Genomic DNA, 21,459 nt, shown 5'->3' with positions numbered 1-21,459 from the left:
TTATTAAAAATCATTGCCCAGCTCTACATTTTGCAAGTGTCCTACATCTTTGCAATGGGCTGGTTCAAAACCCCACAGTCAAACACATGTGAACTTCCTGTGCAAAATCAATTTGTGGCTTAGACGCACCTCTGAAAATAACCCTTAAAAATACTGGATCTTACACTGCTACTACTTCTAGAGTTCAAAGTTATTGTCTGTAGTATTGTTCATACAAGGGAAGGTTGCTTCATAGTACTGTACTCTCTTATTCAATTAAGAGACATGTAGAAATTTGTTTTCCCTTCTTCTGCTGTACTCAGAAGCAATGCCAAGCGGATCTCTGCAGTGAAAACCAGCCCTTCCTGTTTGTACACACAGAGCAAACTTTGAGAGCTTGATGCTGCAGGGTGTGGAAGAGGGTTGAGCGAAGGCAGAGTGAGACATCAGGGAAGGCTGCTGAGCATGCAGCTTTGATAAGCTCCAAGAAGGCGAACTACGGAAAGAGCAGGCAGTGCAGGTTGAGGGGTTGGCAAGAACGCTTTGGCTCGCATGTGTCATGAGACGCTGAGAAACTGGCTGTGGAATCGATGGTTTTATTAAAACTCTTGGACATATTTGTGTCAGTCACTGGCCTTCATTGCTTCCCCTGTTCCCAGTTTCTTCTAAGTGCAGCTCTTAAACACACTCAGGTAGCCACTGCTTCTTATGGGCAGCAGGAATAACAGAAAATCCTTAAAATATCTGAGATTCACATCATTTGTATTCTTTGGATTGTGTATAGGCACCTATGCCAGACACTTTGGCCAGCTCCACCTGTTCCAGCTCCTCCCATTCGCTCCCCTACTTACCCATGCTCAGTTCAGTGCAGGTGTCGAGGTTTTTTCAGTTTGCTGAGCATGTTTCTCCACCCTATAGCAGGAGAGCTGAGCAAGCACTTTCTCGGCCCAGAGCCCTGCATAGTTAGCCATGTTTCCTTTCTTTTTTGTGTGCACCTGTAAAACTCATGGTGGCTTTGGCACCAGAGCCGGCTCCAGGCACCAGCTTAGCAAGCAGGTGCTTGGGGCAGCCACTCTGGAGAGGGGCAGCACGTTCAGGTATTCGGCGGCAATTCGGCGGAGGGTCCCTCACTCCCGCTCGGAGCGAAGGACCTCCCGCTGAATTGCCGCAGATCGCGATCGCGGCTTCTTCTTTTTTTTTTTGGCTGCTCGGGGCGGCAAAACCCCTGGAGCCGGCCCTGTTTGGCACCACTTTCTAAGTGCCCCCCACACACTAAGACTGAGTTAATCTGCTGTATCTCCTTGTTAAGGAAAGTATTGTGCATGTATCAGAGATGGGAGAATGCTTACAGTGCAGAATGCTCTCATTGGAGGCAGTGGTTAGGATATGATGGGACTGGATGGCTCAGGGGAGTGGCAATGAATACACAGCTCTTCCTTTCCAATTCAGCAGCCCAAATCTACCACAAATTACCACCATCTGACAGCTGCTTAGCGAGTTGTGGGAGTAAAGAGTTTGCGATCTCAGTCCAGTTCCTAATGGACAGACGCCTCCAGGAACAAAAGCGCCAACACAGTTTGTACCTTTGGTGGCAGCCTCAGCAGAAAGGCCAAGAACTGAGCAAGCCCGGAGACTCCCCTCTCACTCCCAGAGTGGTTCTCTCCAGAACCGCGTCAAGGCACATTGTCATGACAGCATGGGGAAGCTTTCACTGCAGCTGCTGCTACTGCCCCTATCACAGGTACTGTACCATGTTCAGACCAGATGCCCAATGTAATAATAATAATTAAAAAAAATCTTTTTGGCTGCATGCACTGATCTCCTGCGAAGCATGGGTTACAGAAACACAGCTTCATATAAAACAGGGTATGAGTCCACATCCTAAATGTGGATGGCTTTATCTGTAGTTGGACACAGACTGATCTTGCGATTTGCCTCCTTCTACATGTGGCTGAGTGCTGAGATGCCTCTTCAGTGGCATATTTTCATTTCAGATTAAAACACTTAGATCAATAAATCATCCTCTCATGGAGAAAACAAAGACGTAGCTAAAGGAGGTCCCACTCCACATCGGGCTTGGGGCACATAGGTAAGGCAGCATGGGAGAAGCTTGCGCTGCATTTACCAGGGCTCTATCTGTTGCGTAGCTAAATAAAAGACCTCGTTTTCCAGGCAAACCAGCACCTTTCATAAACCAATTCATTCCTACCCCATCCCCCATGTAACAAGAACAGATGCTGTATATGGGACTTTGGTTATTAGATTTTACGTTTTGGGGTCTGATGGTGCAAAATTACACTCAAGAGACCCAGCAGAAAGCCCTAGGGGGATAATCACTCTACAGGGCCATCTACTGACCTAGAAGCAGTAGCTAGCATTAAGTGAGCTCCCACTGGAGCTCCTGTAGCCTCAGAAGAATGAGAAGGGTGTGTTCACAGAGGAGAGGTTACATCACATGACGGCTTGGCTACACTTGCAAGTTACAGCGCAGTAAAGGAGTACCAGGCGCACTAGCTCACTACCCGTCCACACTGGCAAGGCCCATAGAGCGCCCTGACTCCGCGGCTGCAGTGCTGCTGGTACTCCACCTCGGCGAGAGGAATAACGTTTGCTGGGCCCCTGTTGAAGCACCCTGGCGCCACTGTGAATGGGCTGTTGTTTTACTGCGCTTTGATCAGCCTCCGGAAACATCCCATAATTCCCTTAAGTCAAGTGGCCACTCTTGTCTTTGTTTTGAATCACAACAGGAATGCAGATAGCCCTTTGAAAGCTCCGTTTCTGACAGCCGGCTGCTTATCTGCCCCGAGACAACGCAACCATTAGTGTGGAATGCTGTGAGTGAGAGAGAGAGGCGGGGGGAGAGGGGGTCTGCTGCTGTCTGAACTTACAAGATAGCATGCTGACATGCTCTCACCCCCCCAAAACCCACTCTCTCTCCCCCCACATACACACAACACACTCCCTGTCACACACCACAGCCCCCCTCCCATTTGAAAAGCACGGTGCAGTCACTTGCATGCTGGGATAGCTGCCCATAATGCACCGCTCCCAATGCCGCTGCAAGTGCTGCAAATGAGGCCATGCCAGTGCACTTGAAGCTGTCAGTGTGGACAGACTGCAGCGCTTTCCCTACTGCACTCTCCAAAGGCGGGTTTAACTCACCGCACTCTACATCTGCAAATGTAGCCAAGCCCTAAGAAGTTGGGGAAGGGGTTGAAAACATGGACACTGTGAAAGTGCAGGCTCAAATACACACTAGGCGGCTCAGTGAGGAGCAAGGTTATGTCCCAAAATTCACCACCCTCGTCAGTCAGGTTGCCAGCTTTTCACCGAGAGAGGGGGCTTGTGTCATGGGGTAACTACAAGCAATTAAAAAATGTTCCAGAGCACACGTTCTCAATTTTCAGCCCCCACTTCCCAATGGCTGTGGCACGGCTCAGTCACTCTTCACAGACACACCCTGCTCTTTGAAGCCTACTCCAGGACTTTATCTAGTGCTTCCAGAGGCTTTTCTAACCAATAAACTAAATGCCAACATGCAGGAGGAGGCCAGCACCAGACAGCAGAGTGACCTGGGGAAATCAGAGAAATGGGAGCTGCAGGCAACAAGGTCCTAATCAATGTTGAGTTCCACTCCTAGGGTGAGGAAACCCAGACAAGGTGTAAGGGAAGAGAAGCATAACCAAGAAGCAGCCACGCCTAGTGCATGAAACCACTTTCATTTTCATCCTGCGTCTTTCACTCTGTCCTAATTAGGTGAGGGCCCAGCAAGCTTTGGCTTTTTCCAAAGTTCAGGTGTGTCTGGATGCAGGGTTTTAGCAGAGGCCTCTCCACTGTTCATTATTCTTCCGGTCAACCACACACCTCATTTGGAACCAGAAGTACACAATCAGGCAGCAGCAAAGACACAAAATAAAAGCAAAATACACCCCTAACCAAAATAGGTCTGATGACAAAACTTAAGTGCTGATCAGGCCTAAAGCCAGTTAATTAGTAGACATCATTACTGCAGCTCTTTGTATCACTCTCAGTAGTTTATAATAAAGACAGTCCTAATCCAAAAGCTAAAGAACTTTGCAACTGAAACCGATCGCTACGTACAGCTTGTTATGTGCACAAGGGAGCTGACAGATGAAGAATTTTCTGTTTTTCCAAACCCTCTCCTGAGACGATATCTAAGTAGTACATGTTCTAACACGTACCTACAGTAACACCTCTGCTGAGTCACATAGTTCTCACAGCAGGATGTCACTCTTTCTGCCAAGGAGTTATTGGTTGCTACTAAAGAACTTATTGAGAAATAGATGGTTAGATGATTTAGTGAAAAACAGACTGAAGACAGAATTAGAATTGAGGATCAGAAAGTGTTCTGAGGACATCACAGCTCGGACATGGGCAGGCTGACCTAGTGGTCAGAGCAGGAGTCAGACTGGGTCTAATACCAGGAGGTCAGAGTCTGAGACAGGCCAGAGGGTAAACCGAGGTCAGGAGGCAGGCAGGGTCAGGTTAACAGACAACCAGCAGTGGGTGCAAGTATCTCAGGAGAAGCAGTCCAAGGCAGAACCCAGTTACATGGACAACTTCCTGGGCCTGTGCCGGGTTGATATAGAAGCTGTGAACCAATAAGGCACCCAGCATTCTGCCAATCAGATTCCAGAATGGGGTCCTCTGTCAGAGTTCAGCTTCTATTCTGCCACCCCTTAACAGGGTACTGGGTAGCAGGCTGGAGCCTGCTAGGGATGAAGCGCTCTGTAGACCTGGGTTCAAGACCCATGGTCTCTGATGTCAGAACAATTAGAGATCTGAGAAGAAGTTAGTTAAGGGCTGGTCTATATTGCAAAATTAGATTGATGTAAGTTGCCTTACATTGACCTATTTGTACATATGTCTGCTCTCAAATTTATTTCAGACCAATGTCAGAGCTCTGTTACAATGATGCAGGAAAAAACACTTCCCTGAATGGGGCAGAGCCCTACTGAGGCTGGTGCAGTACATGTGTAGATGCTGCATGACCTGTGTTGACAGTCCTCCAGCAGCTGTCCCACAATGCATCACTCCCTCTGACAATGACTGCTCTGGTCACAATTATAGGCCAGGGGTCACAGAGACTGGAAGCTACCCTCCACTCCCTTCAAAATCTCCCATGTGATTTTGAAATTCCTTTTCCTGATTGTCCTCCTTGGTGAGCAAACCTCAGAGCTCACCCTTGTTGTGTGTGCTGGTTCCATGCACGGAGACAAGTAGTGGACACATTCCTGCCTAGAGTAGACAGGAAGTATTGGAGCTCCTGGGCCTGGGGAGAGACGAGGCTGTGCAAGCACAGCTACAGTCCAGCCATAGAAATGTGGACATCTACGAGCAGATTGCCCAGGGGATGGAGGCATGGGGGTACAACACAGAGCTGCAGCAGGGCCACATGAAAGTAAAGGAACTGCATAGGGCTGACAACTGTCTAATCACACAAACTCAAACACCCTTGCCCCACCCCCCTTCCCCGAGGCCCTGTCCCGCCCCCACCCTTCTCTGAGTCCTCGCCCTGCTCATTCCACCCCCTTCCCTCTGTCGCTCGGTCTCCCCCACCCTCACTCACTTTCACCGGGCTGGGGCAGGGGGTTGGGGTGTGGGAGGGGGTGCAGGCTCTGGGCTGGGGCTGAGGGGTTCAGAGGGAGGAAGGGGCTCTAGGCTAAGCCTGGGGCAGGGGTTTGGGGTGCAGGAAGGGGTCCAGGGTGCATGCTCTTGGAGGGAGTTTGGCTGTTGGAGGGGGCTCAGGGTTGGAGCAAGGGGTTGGGGTCTGGGAGGGGGTGCAGGGTGCTGGAGGGGGTTTGGATGCAGGAGAGGGCTCCTGACTGGGGCAGGAGGTTGGGGTGCAGGAGGGGGTTCAGGGTGCAGACTCTGGGAGGGAGTTTGGGTGTGGGATGCAGGCTCAGGGCTGGGGTAGCAGGTTAGGGTGCATGAGGGGGTGAGAGGTGCAGCCTCCGGCTGGGCGGCACTTACCTCGGGTGGCTCCCAGTTGGTGGCACAGCGGGGCCAAGGCAGGATCCCTGCCTGCCCTGGCCCCGCTCCACTCCTGGAAGTGACCAGCATGTCCCTGCGGCCCTTGGGGGGCAGCACGGGGCTCTGCACGCTGCCCCTGCCTGCAAGCACTGTCCCCGCAGCTCCCATTGGCCAATAGGAGCTGCGGAGTTGGTGCTCAGGGAAGGGGCAGTGGACAGAAACCCGTTGCTCCCCCACCCTCAAGGGCTGCAGGGATGTGCCGACCGCTTCCGGCAGCAGCATGGAGCCAGGGCAGACAGGGAGACTCCCTTAGCCCCACTCCGCTGCCAGACTTTTAGTGGCCTAAAATCTCCCAGTTTGGCTTCAGTAGCCTCCGGGAGATAGAGCCCGATTCTGGGATACTCCCGGCAAAACCGGGAGGGTTGGCAACCCTAGAACTGTGGCAGGCAGACCACAAGGCCAGGGAGTGCAACAATAGATCTGGTGCTATGCTGCAAACCTGCTGCTTTTACAATGACCCACATGCCATACCTGGTGGAGACCCTGCCAGCACCCACAGAGCACTGTGGATACTGCAGAGGAGCCTGAGACAGAGATGCCTGCCATGAACAGTGAGGAGGAAGAGAAGGTGGGGAGACTTGGTGGAGGACTCCAGCCGTGGCGCAAGCAACTACCTAGTTGAGATTTTACCACAATCTAGCCAGGCCCGCCAGGCAAGCACAGAGGAGCCTGATGAAGGGGAAGCGTGTGTATACATTTTTCCTTACCATATTTACATTTAACTGGTGCCTGGCCCAGCCCAAAGCTAACAATTAATTGTTTTCCTCATTCAAGAAGCAGACTTGGCCTCTGTTTTTCATTCCTCTGTTGGATTAAGTGGGCGGCAGGGCCCTGCAGAGCACTTTTTTTATGTGCATAGGGGTGTCCCTTTTATTCTCTGCAGAGATCTTCCTCTTCAAGCCTCTGCCAAAGGTATCTAGGGTTGGCTGCCTTGTTTCTTCCTCTAGGGTATGACACTTTTCCGTGCCACTCTGTGATGAGTTCAGCTGGCACCACTGCAGTCAACGGGCTAGTGGTGGTGGCCTTGGGGCACCAGAAGCAGCTGTGTTCTCTCTGTGCCTTTGTGACTCTCAGGAGTGAGATAGGCTAAAATCACTGCCACCTGTGGAAAATAGTGCCAATAGTCAGTGCCATTGCCCTTTCTTTGTATTCATGAAATAAGGACCAAAATGTTATAGATTCACGCAACAGAAAATTCCCCCCCACCCCGCCTTGTCGCTGGTGGGCTATACTCACCGTGGCTGGGACTGGAGAGTGATGCTGTGCCAAGCCACTCCAAAACTGAGGTGTGAATCAGCATTTCTTATTAAACGTGTTTGTGGGAATAAGGGAAGGGAGTTTTGAAACTTATATTTCCATTTCCCTGGTGACTAAATCCAATGATACATCTGTCTGTTTTTACCAGCAGCTTCTGACCCTGGGGAGGAGGCGATGGAAGAGGACGAGGGAGAAGGTGTTCAGCAATATCCTGCAAGCCAGTGCTGCATTGGACCGTGAACAAAGGGCTTGGAGGGCCAGTGTGACCAACAGCATGGAGAAAGACAGAGATGGCAGGAAAAAGGCCCAAGAGTCCCCACAGGACAAGGAATGCGATATGCACTAGAACATAATGGGTCTGCTCAGGCAGCAAAGCGAAAGGCTGCAGACGCTGGTTGACCTACAGGTTCAAAAATCCTGGACTCCACTCCTTGGAGAACTCCATGGTCACTACTCCCTACACACACACCCCCAATATACCACAATGCCTAGCGTAAGACAAGCAGCCAGGTATGCGTGTACCAAACGATATATAAACCAGCGACTATACACTGATGTAGCTTGTGTAGCCCAAAGTTTGTCGTGTAGACATGGCCTGAGACAGGTATTGCTACGGGAAGTTTGAAGGGAAGCTGTAAACAAGCGTGTAAGAATGGGGTAGTGGGATGGAGTGCTCTTTTCCAGTGATCTCACTGGAAGGGAACGATCAATGATAGAAAATGGGGAGTTTGATCAGCTAGAGAGTGTGAAATGGGAGAAAAGGGAAAGACCGACAATGGGTCAATATCTAAGGTGGATACTGAACTGCAAATGGTGACAATTGGAGTGAAAATGTTAAATTTAAATTAATCCAGCAAAGTATGCCTGACAGCAAAGACGGTCCCTGGGACAGGACACGTCCTGTATAGCAGTTACAGACCCTTTCTTTAGAGTCATCTCTTCCTGCTGTCATTGGCCAGAGCAGGGATCGGCAACCTTTGGCATGCAGCCTGTCAGGGAAAGCCACTGGCGGGCTGGGATGGTTTGGGGGCTGCGGGAAGCAGCGTGGGTCGAGGGATGTGCTGGCCGCCGCTTCCTGCAGCCTTCCATTGGCTGGGAACGGCAAACCGCAGGTAAACAAACCATCCCGGCCCACCAGCGGCTTTCCCTGACAGACCGCATGCCACAGGTTGCCGATCCCTGGGCCAGAGGAACCCAGCAGAACGTTTGCAGTTCTGCAGGCGAACTCATGCGACGTGACCCTCCACACATGGAATGGTCTGTCAGTCCCCTCCAAGGGAACGTCTACGGTGAGAGTTTTTACCTCAAGTTAATTGATTACAAATTAACTAACTTGTGTTCATTGGCAAAGGCTACTGTGGACACTCCCCAAATTTTTGTCCCAGGCTACAAGTATTTGTGCTTTACCATAGAGATCAGAGGTAAAAAAATCTCTACTGAAGACAAACCCCAGTTGACTGCCTGGGCTGGTGTACATCTATCTAAAATGTAGGTCGACATAGCTACGTCACGCAGGGAGCGTGAAAAATTCACACCCGTACCGGAGAAGTAATTAAGCCAATCTAAGAAGCCTCGCTATAGATACCACTAGGTCAATGGAAGAATTCTTCTGTCAACCTAGCTACCAACTCTTGAGGGGGTGGCTTTACTACAGCAATGGAAAAAACCCTTCCGTTACTACAAGTGTCTACACTACAGCAGTGTGGCTGCAGCACCGCAGCTGTGTTGCTGGTAGCGGAGACAGAGCCTAACATTTATTAACTGCTAATTGGCTTTCACCCTTCCCAACCAATTTATTCACAGCTTAATTGATTCTCCACCTGCCTAATTGTTCTGTTTCCTTACTCAATTGATTAGCAGTTGTTTATTATTTAATCATCTGGCCTAATTGAGCTCTCCTTACTGGCTGATTGCCTGATTTACAGCCCATTGATTCCTTCCCCAAAAATTCATTGATCAGTTTTTTACATTTTGGCCTTCCACTTCTCCCCTTCTATCCCATCACACTTCTCTTTCTCACCCCTTCCCTACTCTCCCACCTAGTCCATCTCCCTCTCCCTCTTACTTCTCCCCCTCTACTGGTTCCACCAGCTCAACCTTGTCCTCTCTCGCCTCTTCTTGGGCCAGAAACCCACATCTCACCTACTCATCTTCCCTCCTCTCCCCACTCAACCCCCCTATGGTGCCATTGGATCCAAATCTGGCCTACCTTTCATGTCCTATCTCCTGCCCCTTCTCACCCACCCCCATCCCATCCTCTTCTCTTCCCTCCAGCAGCTCCCTGGGAATGCCCAACCTGTCTCAGAAATTATCCCAGCTGTTCAGCTGCTGTCATCTCTCACTCCCTCATCTCCCTACACACACTGAAACCTGGATCCACCTCAGCAGCCACTCTCACAGCAACTTCTCTTCCTCTCACGCTCCTTACCCCAAATTATCCTCAAAGGGAAGGGGCGGGGATGCTGGGTGTGATGCAGCACTCCATATGTTTTATGGAAATATGCTAATGAGTATGAATATAATGTAACTGGAATATGCTTTATGCAAAAGGTCTCTTGTAAGGTATCATTACAAAGCTTATAATCTACTAAGTGTGGTCATCCTATAAATGTATCACTCTTGTATCTAAAACTAGAAATATGAAGTATTAATCTGAGGTCCTATTGTAATTATGCAAAGTGTGGGCCATTAATGGTGGCTTAGGATCTTGATAGCTCCCATTAACTAGAACAATTGGTTGTCAATGACTGTGTTTACTTGTAAGCCGTTCTGTGTTCCTGTAAGTCAGGCCAGAAAGATTGGAGGCTTGGGGTCTCACAGGACATGGGACCATGTCACCTGGTACTGGAATCCATCTTAAACCTGGTGCTTTTCCATTTAGAAGGAGGGGTGGGGACCCAGAGAGACAAAAGATTCCTGCCTTGTGCCAAAGCTATAAAAAGGGGTGGAACAGAACAAAGGGGGCTGCAGTCATGAGAAAACCCCCAGTTACCATCTAAGCTGGAACTAACAAGAATTGTACCAGGGGAAAGGATTGGACCCAGACTAGGAAGAAGTCTAGTCTGTGAAAGAAGCTTATTAGAACATCTCTGAGGGTGAGATTTTATCTTTAATCAGTTTCTTAATGTATTAGGCTGAGACTTGCATGTTTTGTTTTATTTTGCTTGGTAATGTACTTTGTTCTATCTGTTATTACTTGAAACCACTTAAATCCAACTTTTTATACTTAATAAAATCATTTTTGTTTATTAATTAACCCAGACTAAGTGATTAATACCTGGGGGAACAAACAGCTGTGCATCTCTCTATCAATGTTATATAGGGTGGACAATTTATGAGTTTTCCTGTATAAGCTTTATACAGGAGTAAAATGAATTTATTTGGAGTTTGGATCCCATTGGGAACTGGGTGTCTGTGTGCTGGAGATAGGTGAGTTGCTGAGCAGTTTTTGGTTAAAGTCTGCAGCTTTGGGGGCGTGGACCAGACCTGGGTCTGTGTTGCAGCAGGCTAGCATGTCTGGCTCAGCAAGCAGGGTTCTGGAGTGCCAAGCTGACAGGTGACAGTCTCAAGGGGGTCTCTGTGACCGAACCTGTCACACTGGGCTTCTCCTCTCCTGCCATTTCCAGCGCCTCCCACTTTCCCCTCTCATATGATCTCTCCCTTTTAACATCACTGACTCTGTGGGGAGGGATAGCTCAGTGGTTTGAGTATTAGCCTGCTAAACCCAGGGTTGTGAGGTCAGTCCTTGAGGGGGGGCCACTTAGGGATCCGTGGCAAAGATCTGTCTGGGGATTGGTCCTGCTTTAAGCAGGGGGTTGGACTAGATGACCTCCTGAGGTCCCTTCCAACCCTGATAGTCTATGATTCCTGTCTCCTTTCCTTTTCCTGGCATCTGCCTTGAGTCAAAATGGGGTGAAGAAAGATTCCTCCCAGCATTGGTCACACAACAAGCTCTGCCGATTTGGCCCCAATGGCTCTCACTATTCCCGTCATCAGTCTGCTACCTTAATCCTTGTGGTTTAAACACTGATGCCCCAAGTAACCTCTGAACCTCCTTACCTCCACCTCTTAATTTGACCTTGATGGAGTTCTACCAAGAGGTAATTTAAAAAGAAAATTATTTGGATTAGTAGTTGTACCAGGCTTGGGTGTTTGAGGTGAAAATGGCCTCTTTGTATAGTGTGACTCTGCACAGACAAGCTGATGAATAGAAGAGTGCTTTCTGTAGTATAACTGCAGACATCTCACAGCTCTGTAGCTTTAAGGGGGTCAAGTAATGCCTGGATAAAAGGCAGCATTTCCTGCAGATTATTTTCAGTTCAGGGCTCGCTGCCAATTGGGAGAACCCCAAGGAGGGACGAGCAGACTCCCCTGTAGGGTTTGTGAAAGGCTTCTGATGTGTATGACACACAGGGTAAATGTATTGCAGTCTCCCTGGAGCACTGCAGTCAGCTGAGATTCTTGTTTGCTTTGATATGTTTGATTAGAACAAACCTTGTGTGTGTTGCTAATAGGCCAAAAATAAATAAATAGACTCACTTGAAGAGAACGGTTATGTTAGCCAAATAAAATCTGCTTGTTTGCCTCAAGAGCTGCAGCTTCCAGTGTGTTACTTGTAGGCCCATGCACATAAATCCTCTATGCCTCTAAGTGTGTGGCACTCCTCCTGAGTGTACACTACCACAAATGGCCAGCGCCTTCTCCCCAGCACACAGCCTGGGTCAACACAGGGCACAGAGAAAGTCCAAGGGATCAGAGGTGACAGACTCTTCCTCACACCCTCCTGCTGCTCAGCTGTTCCTCAGGGCAGTAGCTTCTGCTGTGTGTCTCCAGCCCCACCCTCACCCTGCAGGAGGTTTGGCTGGTGGACCTGCGTGCAGTCGTAGGCCATGAATCCCACCAATAAAAACACCCTGCAGGATAGGTCACAGGGAGCCTCCAGAGAGCACAGCTCCACAGCACACCAGGGCAGCAGTTCAGACCCCCTACATGGCCTCCCAGCATCCGGCCTCCTGGTGGGTTTGGGACCTTCTGCAGCCTCAGAGAGGGAACAGGATTTGCTCCAGCACGAAGAGGAAAGAGACAGCACAATAACACTGCATCGAACGAGCTCTTTTTGAAACCAAGAAAGGTCCAATTACATCTGTAGACATTGTGATTTGTGTGCAAGTAGGTTGAACCATATCAAAATGCCATCCGGTTATTATGGTGATAAAAAGATAATTGGCATGATTTATTTAACAAAAATCAGATCAAGAGACAAATTAATGCCTTTGGGATGGATTAAACAAGCTGTTATTGTTACATGTTATTGTTCACGTGAGGAGTTCCACTGAAGTCCTATTCCCTGCTCACATGGCTTTTTCTTTGGTTGAGGATTATGTTGAAACCAAGGATTCTTTTCTCAGATTTCCTTTTGCCTCAGAGTTTTTCTTCTCTCTTGCCTTTCTCCTGGCCCTCTTAGTAAGGTCAGCAGCACCATTAATATTCTGCACCAGTCACTGCATTGATATAATAGTTACATGACAAGTACTAGAGTCGCTTTTGGGTAAGTGGGGGGACTTTTCTATGTCTGTGGGGACCAGACTCGCATGGATTAAATAAGTTTCAGAATTCAGACAAATGACGTTCAACTTCACCCAATTATTTGCCCAGTTACTGGGGAAGAGTAAAGTTGGTTGGAAATTTTCTGATGAAACAAAGTTTCCTCTGAGAATGCTGATTAGTTGAACCCCAAATGTCTCATGAAAGCAAATCCAGTTTGACACACTTCTGTTGAATGACAGGAACCCCGCCTGCAAGGTAGGTTTTCATCAAAAAACCTGCCTGGTTCCCTGCCTACTCATCTGGCAGGCTTCTAGGGACCCCGGAGTTCCAGGGTCCATGGCTGTGGGGCAGCTCTGCCATGGCAGGACTTCCAGGAGCCAGGAGTCTGGCAAACCTAGCTCTAGTGGGGGCTCTCAAAATTAAGACTGAATCAGACTGAAAATTTCTCACAAACCAGAAATCCACCCCCACTCCAATTCTGAATTATCAAAATGTCTTGCAACTGAAAATCCTGTTTTGGTATTATAACCAAAACAACTAATTACTCTTCTGGAGTCACTCTAAGTTATAGGGCCCAGAGCATTCCCTCCTGCAGAAATACCTGGGGAAGAAAGTGCAAAACACCAAAGGTTTTTTGCCAGAGATTCCTTTTTGTGAGATGGGAATACTCCGGAATCACCAACATAAACAAAGATTTCATGAAAGGCCCTAATGTTATTCTGAAGGAAATCAGCTCCACAGAGCAGGGCTTGGGGTACTGGTGTTTGAAGCATATCACAGCATAAGGATTAAAACAGGTGTGATTCACACATATGGCAGACTTCTAAATATTATTGACTACTTGCTACAAAGCACTTTTGTTCATTTTGCAAATCAATGCAATGTAATGTTGAACAGATAGATAAAAGAGACACCAAGAAATAAAAAGAAGAAATCTACAAAGCACTCAGTATAGTTTAGGGAAAAGATGTAGAGAAAGACATTCCCAGTGTGCATTACAAAATAATCTGGGTGAAAGATGCACAGAAGTATCAGAAAGATGCAGATGATTCTAATACATTATTAAGTGCTTTGAATGTATTACCTCTTACTTGAGCAAGATGTCTTGCTACGGCAATTAGGCGGATACATGCCTCGATTAGTGGTATCGATTAGTGCCTAATTCCCTGAAGATGAGGAGGACCAAGACTATAACAAGGTTCAAAAGAGAATTAGATAAGTTCATGGAGGATAGGTCCATCAATGGCTATTAGCCAGGATGGGCAGGGACAGTGTCCCTAGCCTCTCTTTGCCAGAAGCTGGGAATGGACAACAGGGGATGGATCACTTGATGATTACCTGTTCTGTTCATTCCCTCTGGGGCACCTGGCATTGGCCACTGTCAGAAGACAGGATACTGGGCTAAAAGGACATTTGGTCTGACCCAGTATGGCCGTTCTTATGACTCACACAAAAAAGTTCTGACATTTTGGAGCTGCTTGCTGAAAGAAGGTCTCTTAATAGGTATGTAAATTCCACAAATATCTGTGGTGTACGTGATAGGTCTGAAATGCAAAATATTAGCCATTCTAGCCATAACGTGGGTAAGGAAATACAGTACTGGAAAACCAAGACGGATTCGAACATCTCACAGGGAGATTGTAATTGCATCTGCTGGACATATACAATTATTCATCAAAGATTATTACTGTAAGGATAATTAAATTAATTCTTCCCTGATGCATTCAACCTAAATGATTCTTCAAAGTCCACAGCTATCAAACAAAATATGATGACGTGGGGCAATGGATGACACAGGGGACTGAATTTGGGATACAAAACATTTTGCTTTATGTGGGTTGTTCATTCACTGGTATGTGGATCAGATTTAAGGGAGTACATTGATGAGTAAAATTTAGGATAAAAATGAGCACAGGATGCAAGAATTACTACAGTAACTTTCAGTATCTAATATAATAATATTAAAAAAACATGCATTATAAAGCACCTTTTTGTCTCAAAAAATCCCAGAGCACTTTACAAGCATACACATAGGAGTCACTTCACACCCACACACCCACACACAGAAATGCAGCCGCTTCCTGGATGGAACACAGCTGACAAATAACAATGCACAGCAACACTGTACCACAGTCTGTAACAGGAAGTGTAGAATACAATTTTCAGTTGAAACTGCAGGGAATTTAAAGAGGGAGAAACAAATTACCCAGCTGGAAGTTTGGCCAGAACTTCGGGAGTACTTCTCTCTTATGAATACTGCACAGTGATATTTTTAATGCCTGTGGTGGTCAACATTTTACCTTCTAAAGTCTCATCTCAAAAGGGGCACTTCTAATAGCAGAGTGCCCACAACACCATCATGGGGTATTAGTTGAGCACAGAAGAATGGCACTTCAATCATCAGCAATGTACTGATTTACCAAAAAAGTGCCATACTCTCAAAACAAACTAAACAAAGCCAACTTCTTACTGATTTTCTAAGTCGGGGTCCCCAACGTGGTGCCTGCGGGCACCCTGGCACCCGCCGGGGCTTCTAAGTGCACCCGCGTACTGGCCGGCAGATGAGCATCCGCTGAAATGCCGCTGACAAGCTGCGTCATCCAAAGGCGTCGCAGCCGAAATGCTGCTGATTTTCAGTGGCATTTCAGCGGTGACACCTCTGGATGACGCTGCTTGTCGGCGGTATTTCGGCTGCAACGCCTATTGACGTTGCGTTTGTCGGCGGCATTTCGGCGGATGCTTGTCCGCCGCCATGGTCCTCTGTGGCTTGTCGTCTGGCGCCCGCCGGACGAAAAAGGTTGGGGACCACTGTTCTAAGTATTTTTCTGATCAATGAGCAGCTTGTAAAAATATTGGCCAACATTGTCGAAGGAGACAATGATTTTGGGTTCCTAGCTTCAGCCACTCAGAACCTGCTTTTCAGAGATGCTGAGCACCAACAATTCCACCGGAAGCCAATGGAACACAGAGGTGCTGAGCACCCATGAAAAATCAAGCACAAGATGGTTCAGGTTGAGTATCCCATTCATTCAGTCATGGTGGGTTCTTCAGTTCCCCGTACGGTAGGGGGCAGAATCAGATCTTTTTGATTGGCTGAACTGACTCTCCAGATAACTCCTCCCCCTGAAGAGTCCCTCCAGAGCATCATTTCCAAAGCAGGTAATTGTTGCATCTGAATAAAACACTCTTTCAAAACACATTTGCAATAGCAGATAAATCTGCCCAGCAATAAATAGCACCTTCCAACCTGGCAGAGATAATCCCAACTCAATGTAAAAACCACATTTTCCCCCAGCGCTCCCTAAAACGAGAAAAACAGGGCAGCACCATTGAAAGTTTACTTCCTGATAGAAGAAGATGAAGTGTACAGGGTGGATGGATTTATGGACCAACCCCCTGCTCAGAATGAAAATTTCCTAGTGAGACAAATTCTTATTCTCATTACTGGGGATGGGTCCATAAATTCAGTTGAGAGGGGATTTTTTTGTAGCAGATCCCTCCCCCACACACACACACCCATCATTGTCAATTGTTGGATGGGCTAAGAGTGAATAGCAGATCTGGTGTGGATCATAGTGGTGGTGGAGGGGCCACAAATATCTCCACAAGGTCTGAAAACCAGGGATGTCTGGGCCAGCACAGTGAAATCAGTATAACTGTCACCTGTTGTCTGAATAGCTGTTTGATGATGCGCATTATCAAGAAAAAAGGAGGGAATGCATATAGCAGAGTCCTTGGCCACACTTGGTAGAAGGTGTCCATTCCCCAGGCCCCACGATGTCTCCTCCTGGCATAGAAGTTTCATCTTGGCATTGGAGCTGGATGAAAAGAGAGGAGGGGTGTCTAGACTTAGAAGATTTCTTTGCTTTGTTTCTGCTTTTAGGTCTCTTTTCCCCTTCATCAGGGCTCCAGAGAGAAGGTGGAAGAGGATGAGGAATGGCCTCTGTCCGTCTCCTCCTATGCCCCATTTTTTCCACGGGATGAGCACTCGAAGATGGCTACCAAGGAGACTGTGCCAGCAGCCTGTTCTAAAGTGGCCACCACCTGCAGCTCCAAAGCCAAAAGGGCCACAATGAACCTGTAGAGGCGGTGCTATGGCAGAATCACTGGCTCAATGATTCTCAGGTCCTTTGAGGAGCAGAGGGGGTGCACACCTGCTGGCAGGAAGGGGGGGTCAGTCCCTGGCAACACGTGCAGCCCCCTATTGCAGTGCTTTGACTGGTGGAGAGGAGTAGAGAAGGTGACTGAAGCCCCAGGGAACTACCCTGCACCAATTCTGTTGGCTGGAGCTCCTGGGGCCTCCATAGTCTAACTTCTTGGGGTGGGACACTTGGTGATGGGTCCTGGTTTGCATCAGTGACCACCGACTGAGCCCCAGTGTCCTGGGCCCTTTTTTCAGAGCTTTGTTTTTCTGGGATCCTTGTTTCTCTATAGCCATTACAATTCTGCCCCATTGGGATGGGTCGGGGCCTGCTTTCTCACCGCAGTGGCACCAAGGTTGGGGAACAAGAGGACACTTGGCCCAGTGTACAGGCCTTGCCCTTTCCCTTTTTTGCTTTTTCAGCCATTACCAGTGACTAATGTGAAGAGAGAACTTGGTGAAGTCCCTACAATTGCCCAGAGTTCAGCAGAGCACATGTAAATGGCCCTTAACAAATAGGATGGACCCTCATGCATTCCCAGAATACTGGACATTCCAGTACTTCCAGGAATGGGGTGGGCTTCCCCCACTGGCATGACCCCACCATCACCGGCATAACCTCATATGGATGGTGCATACAAGGTCACGCTTCACTGAGCAGCCATTTTGCAGACTGTGCCACTCTACCCCTGCCAGCATAACTTCAAACGCACTGCGTTTGCAAGGTCATGCCAGTGGGGATGGAGCAGCGAGCTCTCAGAATACCATCCCCCATACCAGATGGGAGACAAACCACCCAAAAAAAAAAAAAAAAGGAGGACTGTCCTGTTTAAAACCAGACAAACGGCCAGCCTATTAAAAATGTCAGTAGTCCCGAACTAAAAGAATGGTGAACTGAGGGAACAGGTCATGGGGGCGGGGAGGAGGAGGGAAAAAGAAGAAAAAAATCATTTGGTTATGGACAATCTACGGAGGACCTGACTCTTAGTCTGCTTCACTTTGGAGGCAGAGAGGGGCCTTTCAGTGGGAGGAGTTATCCAAAAGATCAAACTGTCTCCCACAGCATGGGGGACTGAAGAACCCCACACTACTGAGTGTATGGACCTATCCTCAAAGTGAGACCAAGGAGTTTTTCACCTTTTCCTGCAGGTTTTTACCATGGAAGGAGGACAATCTGGCCCACTTTACAACCTGCATAGGCACCCCATTTGCTGTGCAAGTTTATCCCAAATCTGGCCTGAATTAGGTTTAAAAAGTATTGACCAAATAAGACAAATACAGAAAGTTTTATCTTAAATTGGGGAATTTAGGCCTAATTTCCCCATCACTGCCCTGCTGTACATAAATACCAGGACGACATCCAATACATTTTGCACTTAGCTATGAATTTTTAGCTTTGCAAACAAACTCTCTTATTTTATTTTCCATCATAACCTTACTATTACTGTAACACAGCAGTCTGTGTGTGTTTTAAGGTCATGATTGCCGTTAGTTTAGATAAAGAGACAAATAAGTGGAAAATTGCAGAGGCTGCTGGCTTAGATAAGATGATACAAGAAAAATTAGTGCAGCAGATCCCTAAAGCGTCTTATTTCTGATGAGAACAAATAATGTAAGGCATCCAGACCTGCTTGCTTTGATAAGGGGACGAATGTAACAGTGGGACTGTCCATTGCTTCACATAGGGTAATATAGTTTTAAACAAACTAGCTAAGACATGTCCCAATTAACCACGTTAGTGCATGGAGACATTAAACAAGAGACTTCTGAGGACTGTGGGAAGAATCAGGCTTAGACATGGTTTTCTGGTTGAAATTCCATAAAGAAAATAGGTGAAATCCTGGCCCCATTTAAATCAATGGAAGCTTTGCCATTGACTTCATCTGAGCCAGGATTCCAGTGCATATTACAGTACCAGAAATATATGAGAAATAGACAGAGATCCAACAAATCTCATTTAAAAATAATTCTCAAAACCCTAAGCACCCTCCTGCTGCCACTTGGGTTGGGAGGCACCAGCTAATATATCTCCTTGTCAGACCTGTGATCCACAGCTTAGAACACAACAGGAGCTAGGACTGCTGGGATTTATGCCTAGTTCTGCTTCTAACCTGCAAAGTGGCCTTGGGCACATCACAACTTCACCCTGCCTGAGCTTACATATCTGTAAATTAGGAAGAATAATACTTGCCTTCATCAGAGAAGTGTTGTAAGAACTAATTACTGCTTGTAAATGTTTTGAGTTCCTCAGATGAAAGGAACTAAGTATAATGACTGTTATATTATTATCCTTAAATCAAACTACTAAATGATGAGAAGTGACATTTCTGTACAAGGGCTGACATAAAGGAGGCAAAAAATACTGGAGGGAATTCTCTGGTGATGGGTTTTGGTGTAGATACATAGGTGCCTAATACCTTTAAATATCCGGCCCATATTAACTGCATAGTGGTAGGAAAAGATATTAGAATCATTGTTCTAGGTTATCACCCAAACTTTTTATTTCTCGAGTTTAGAAAGGAATCTGCGGCTGCTGATAAAGCCCTCAGTCTATGGCTTCAAGCAGTTGTTCTCATTATCCGCTATTTTTTCACCATCAGGGCAATAATTTCTGCTGTAGACCCTAATTCATCAAAATACTTAGTCTCACTGAAGTCAGTTAGCCCTTATAGATTTATTTAAAGTTAAGTATATGCAGGGCCGGCTCCAGACCCCCACGCGCCAAGCGTGTGCTTGGGGCGGCATGCCATGTGGGGTGCTCTGCCTGTCGCCAGGAGGGCAGCAGGCGGCTCTGGTGGACCTCCCGCAGGCGTGCCTGCAGAGGGTCTGCTGGTCCCGCGGCTTCAGTGGAGCATCCGCAGGCATGCCTGCGGGAGGTCCAGTGGAGCCGCGGGACCAGTGGACCCTCCACAGGCACGTCTGCAGGAGGTCCACCGGAGCCGCGGGACCGGCGACCGCCAGAGCGCCCCCCGCGGCGTGCCGCTGTGCTTGGGGCGGCGAAATTCCTAGAGCCGCACCTGAGTATATGCTTGAGTCTTGTGCTGAATTGGGGTCATAGTTTCTAACCTTCTACCTTCTTTCCTCTGTCAATTTTGTGTGTGCAGACACATGTGTGTAATTACTGTAATAAGATGAGCTGGGCCAATAATGAAAACATTTTATCTGAATATTTGCTTAAGTTTTTAAACAATATATGCTGCAACTGTATTTGCCCCATTTTAAGTTTGCTTTTGGCAAGTATTCTAGCAAACATGTTTAGTGGCAAGAATGATTGTGGAAAAAATGAGTTTAATATTGGAGAGTATTTGCAGGAAGAGAATGCTGAATTTGCAAATGCTAGTATTTGATCTGGAAACCTGATTGTAAGAATTGTGTTCATCCAGTCAGGTAAGAGAAACATTCCTTGTGACCTGTGTGTCCATTCAAAAGAGTTTGAATATCAGACAGACAAACACTCACAACTAAATGCTCATGAACAAGTTACAGACCAAAAATCAGAGACTTGAAACTATATATTTGTAGAATGTCAAGCACAATGTGTCCAGGTGGAGACTCTGCATGCTATTGACAGGCAAACAAACTATATATTTTTTTCTGATTAATTGGAACTTACTCTCGTAATATTGATAATTATTACAGAAGTTAAAATAAAAAAAGACAAAACTGCAACCTGCTGGCAGACAGCTCATGAACAGAAGACATGAACTTCAAATTAATTAGTTGTTATAAATTGTTGGCAACTCTAATTTTAAGTGAAAATAAAACTAGCATGTGCCCCTGCTACTCCATTAGTCTCTCACTTTTAAAAACACTATATTTTTCTTAACGAGGGAAAAATAGGTTTGGTCTGAAAGGGATGTGATCATGGTTACAGTAGAAAGATAGACATATTTCTATATTGTTAGATCAGGTATATTTTCATAGAATCATAGGACTGGGAGGGACCTTCAGAGCAGGGGCGGCTCTAGACAGTAGGCTGCCCCAAGCAGCGCCGCGCCTGCGCGCCGCCTCTTCCCCGCCGCGGGTCCCTCTTCTCTCTCGCTCGGTTGAGCTCGCCCGCATGCCATGCCAGGGTCCACCACCCCGGGGACGAGCGGACGCGCTGCCGCGCCGCGCCGTCGGGGAGAGCAACTGAGCCGCGGACCACGCCAGAGGCGCCGCGTCAGTGCCGCCGGCAGCCCGCCCCTCCCGGCCGCCCGTGCAGGCATGCCCGCCCGCCGAGCGGGAGCCCAACCCGCCCAAATGCCCCCTGCGCCCGCCGCGCCCCCGCGCGCCTGCTTGGCGCTGGGGTGTGCCTGCTTGAGAGGTCATCTGTTCCAGTCCCCTGCACTCCTGGCAGGACAAAGTATTATCTAGACCATTCCTACCAGGTGTTTGTCTGACCTGTTCTTAAAAAATCTCCAATGGGCACAACCTCCCTGAGCAATTTATTCCAGTGCTTCACCACTCTGACAGTTAGGAAGTTTTTCCTGATGTCCAAC

At 47.7% G+C, this 21,459-nt stretch overlaps 1 protein-coding gene across 2 annotated transcripts in view; it reads right to left on the bottom strand.

Moving 5' to 3' along the window:
* Positions 1-6,400: 6,400 nt before the first annotated feature.
* Positions 6,401-21,459, bottom strand: part of GNG12 (G protein subunit gamma 12) — a 149,061-nt gene continuing 134,002 nt past the window's right edge. The window contains exon 4 of one of the 2 annotated variants that reach the window (XM_039485007.1): positions 6,401-7,135. In XM_039485007.1, the coding sequence (XP_039340941.1) occupies positions 7,043-7,135 (93 nt within the window). In that variant the 3' untranslated portion in view covers positions 6,401-7,042. The remainder of the gene's footprint in view (positions 7,136-21,459) is intronic. The other variant, XR_005583726.1, reaches the window with a different exon arrangement.

Source organism: Mauremys reevesii, linkage group 8 (assembly GCF_016161935.1).
Source record: "Mauremys reevesii isolate NIE-2019 linkage group 8, ASM1616193v1, whole genome shotgun sequence".
Classification (NCBI taxonomy): domain Eukaryota; kingdom Metazoa; phylum Chordata; order Testudines; family Geoemydidae; genus Mauremys; species Mauremys reevesii.
The sequence above is the reverse complement of the archived record's forward strand: the minus strand, read 5'-3'. Positions and strand labels throughout refer to the sequence as shown.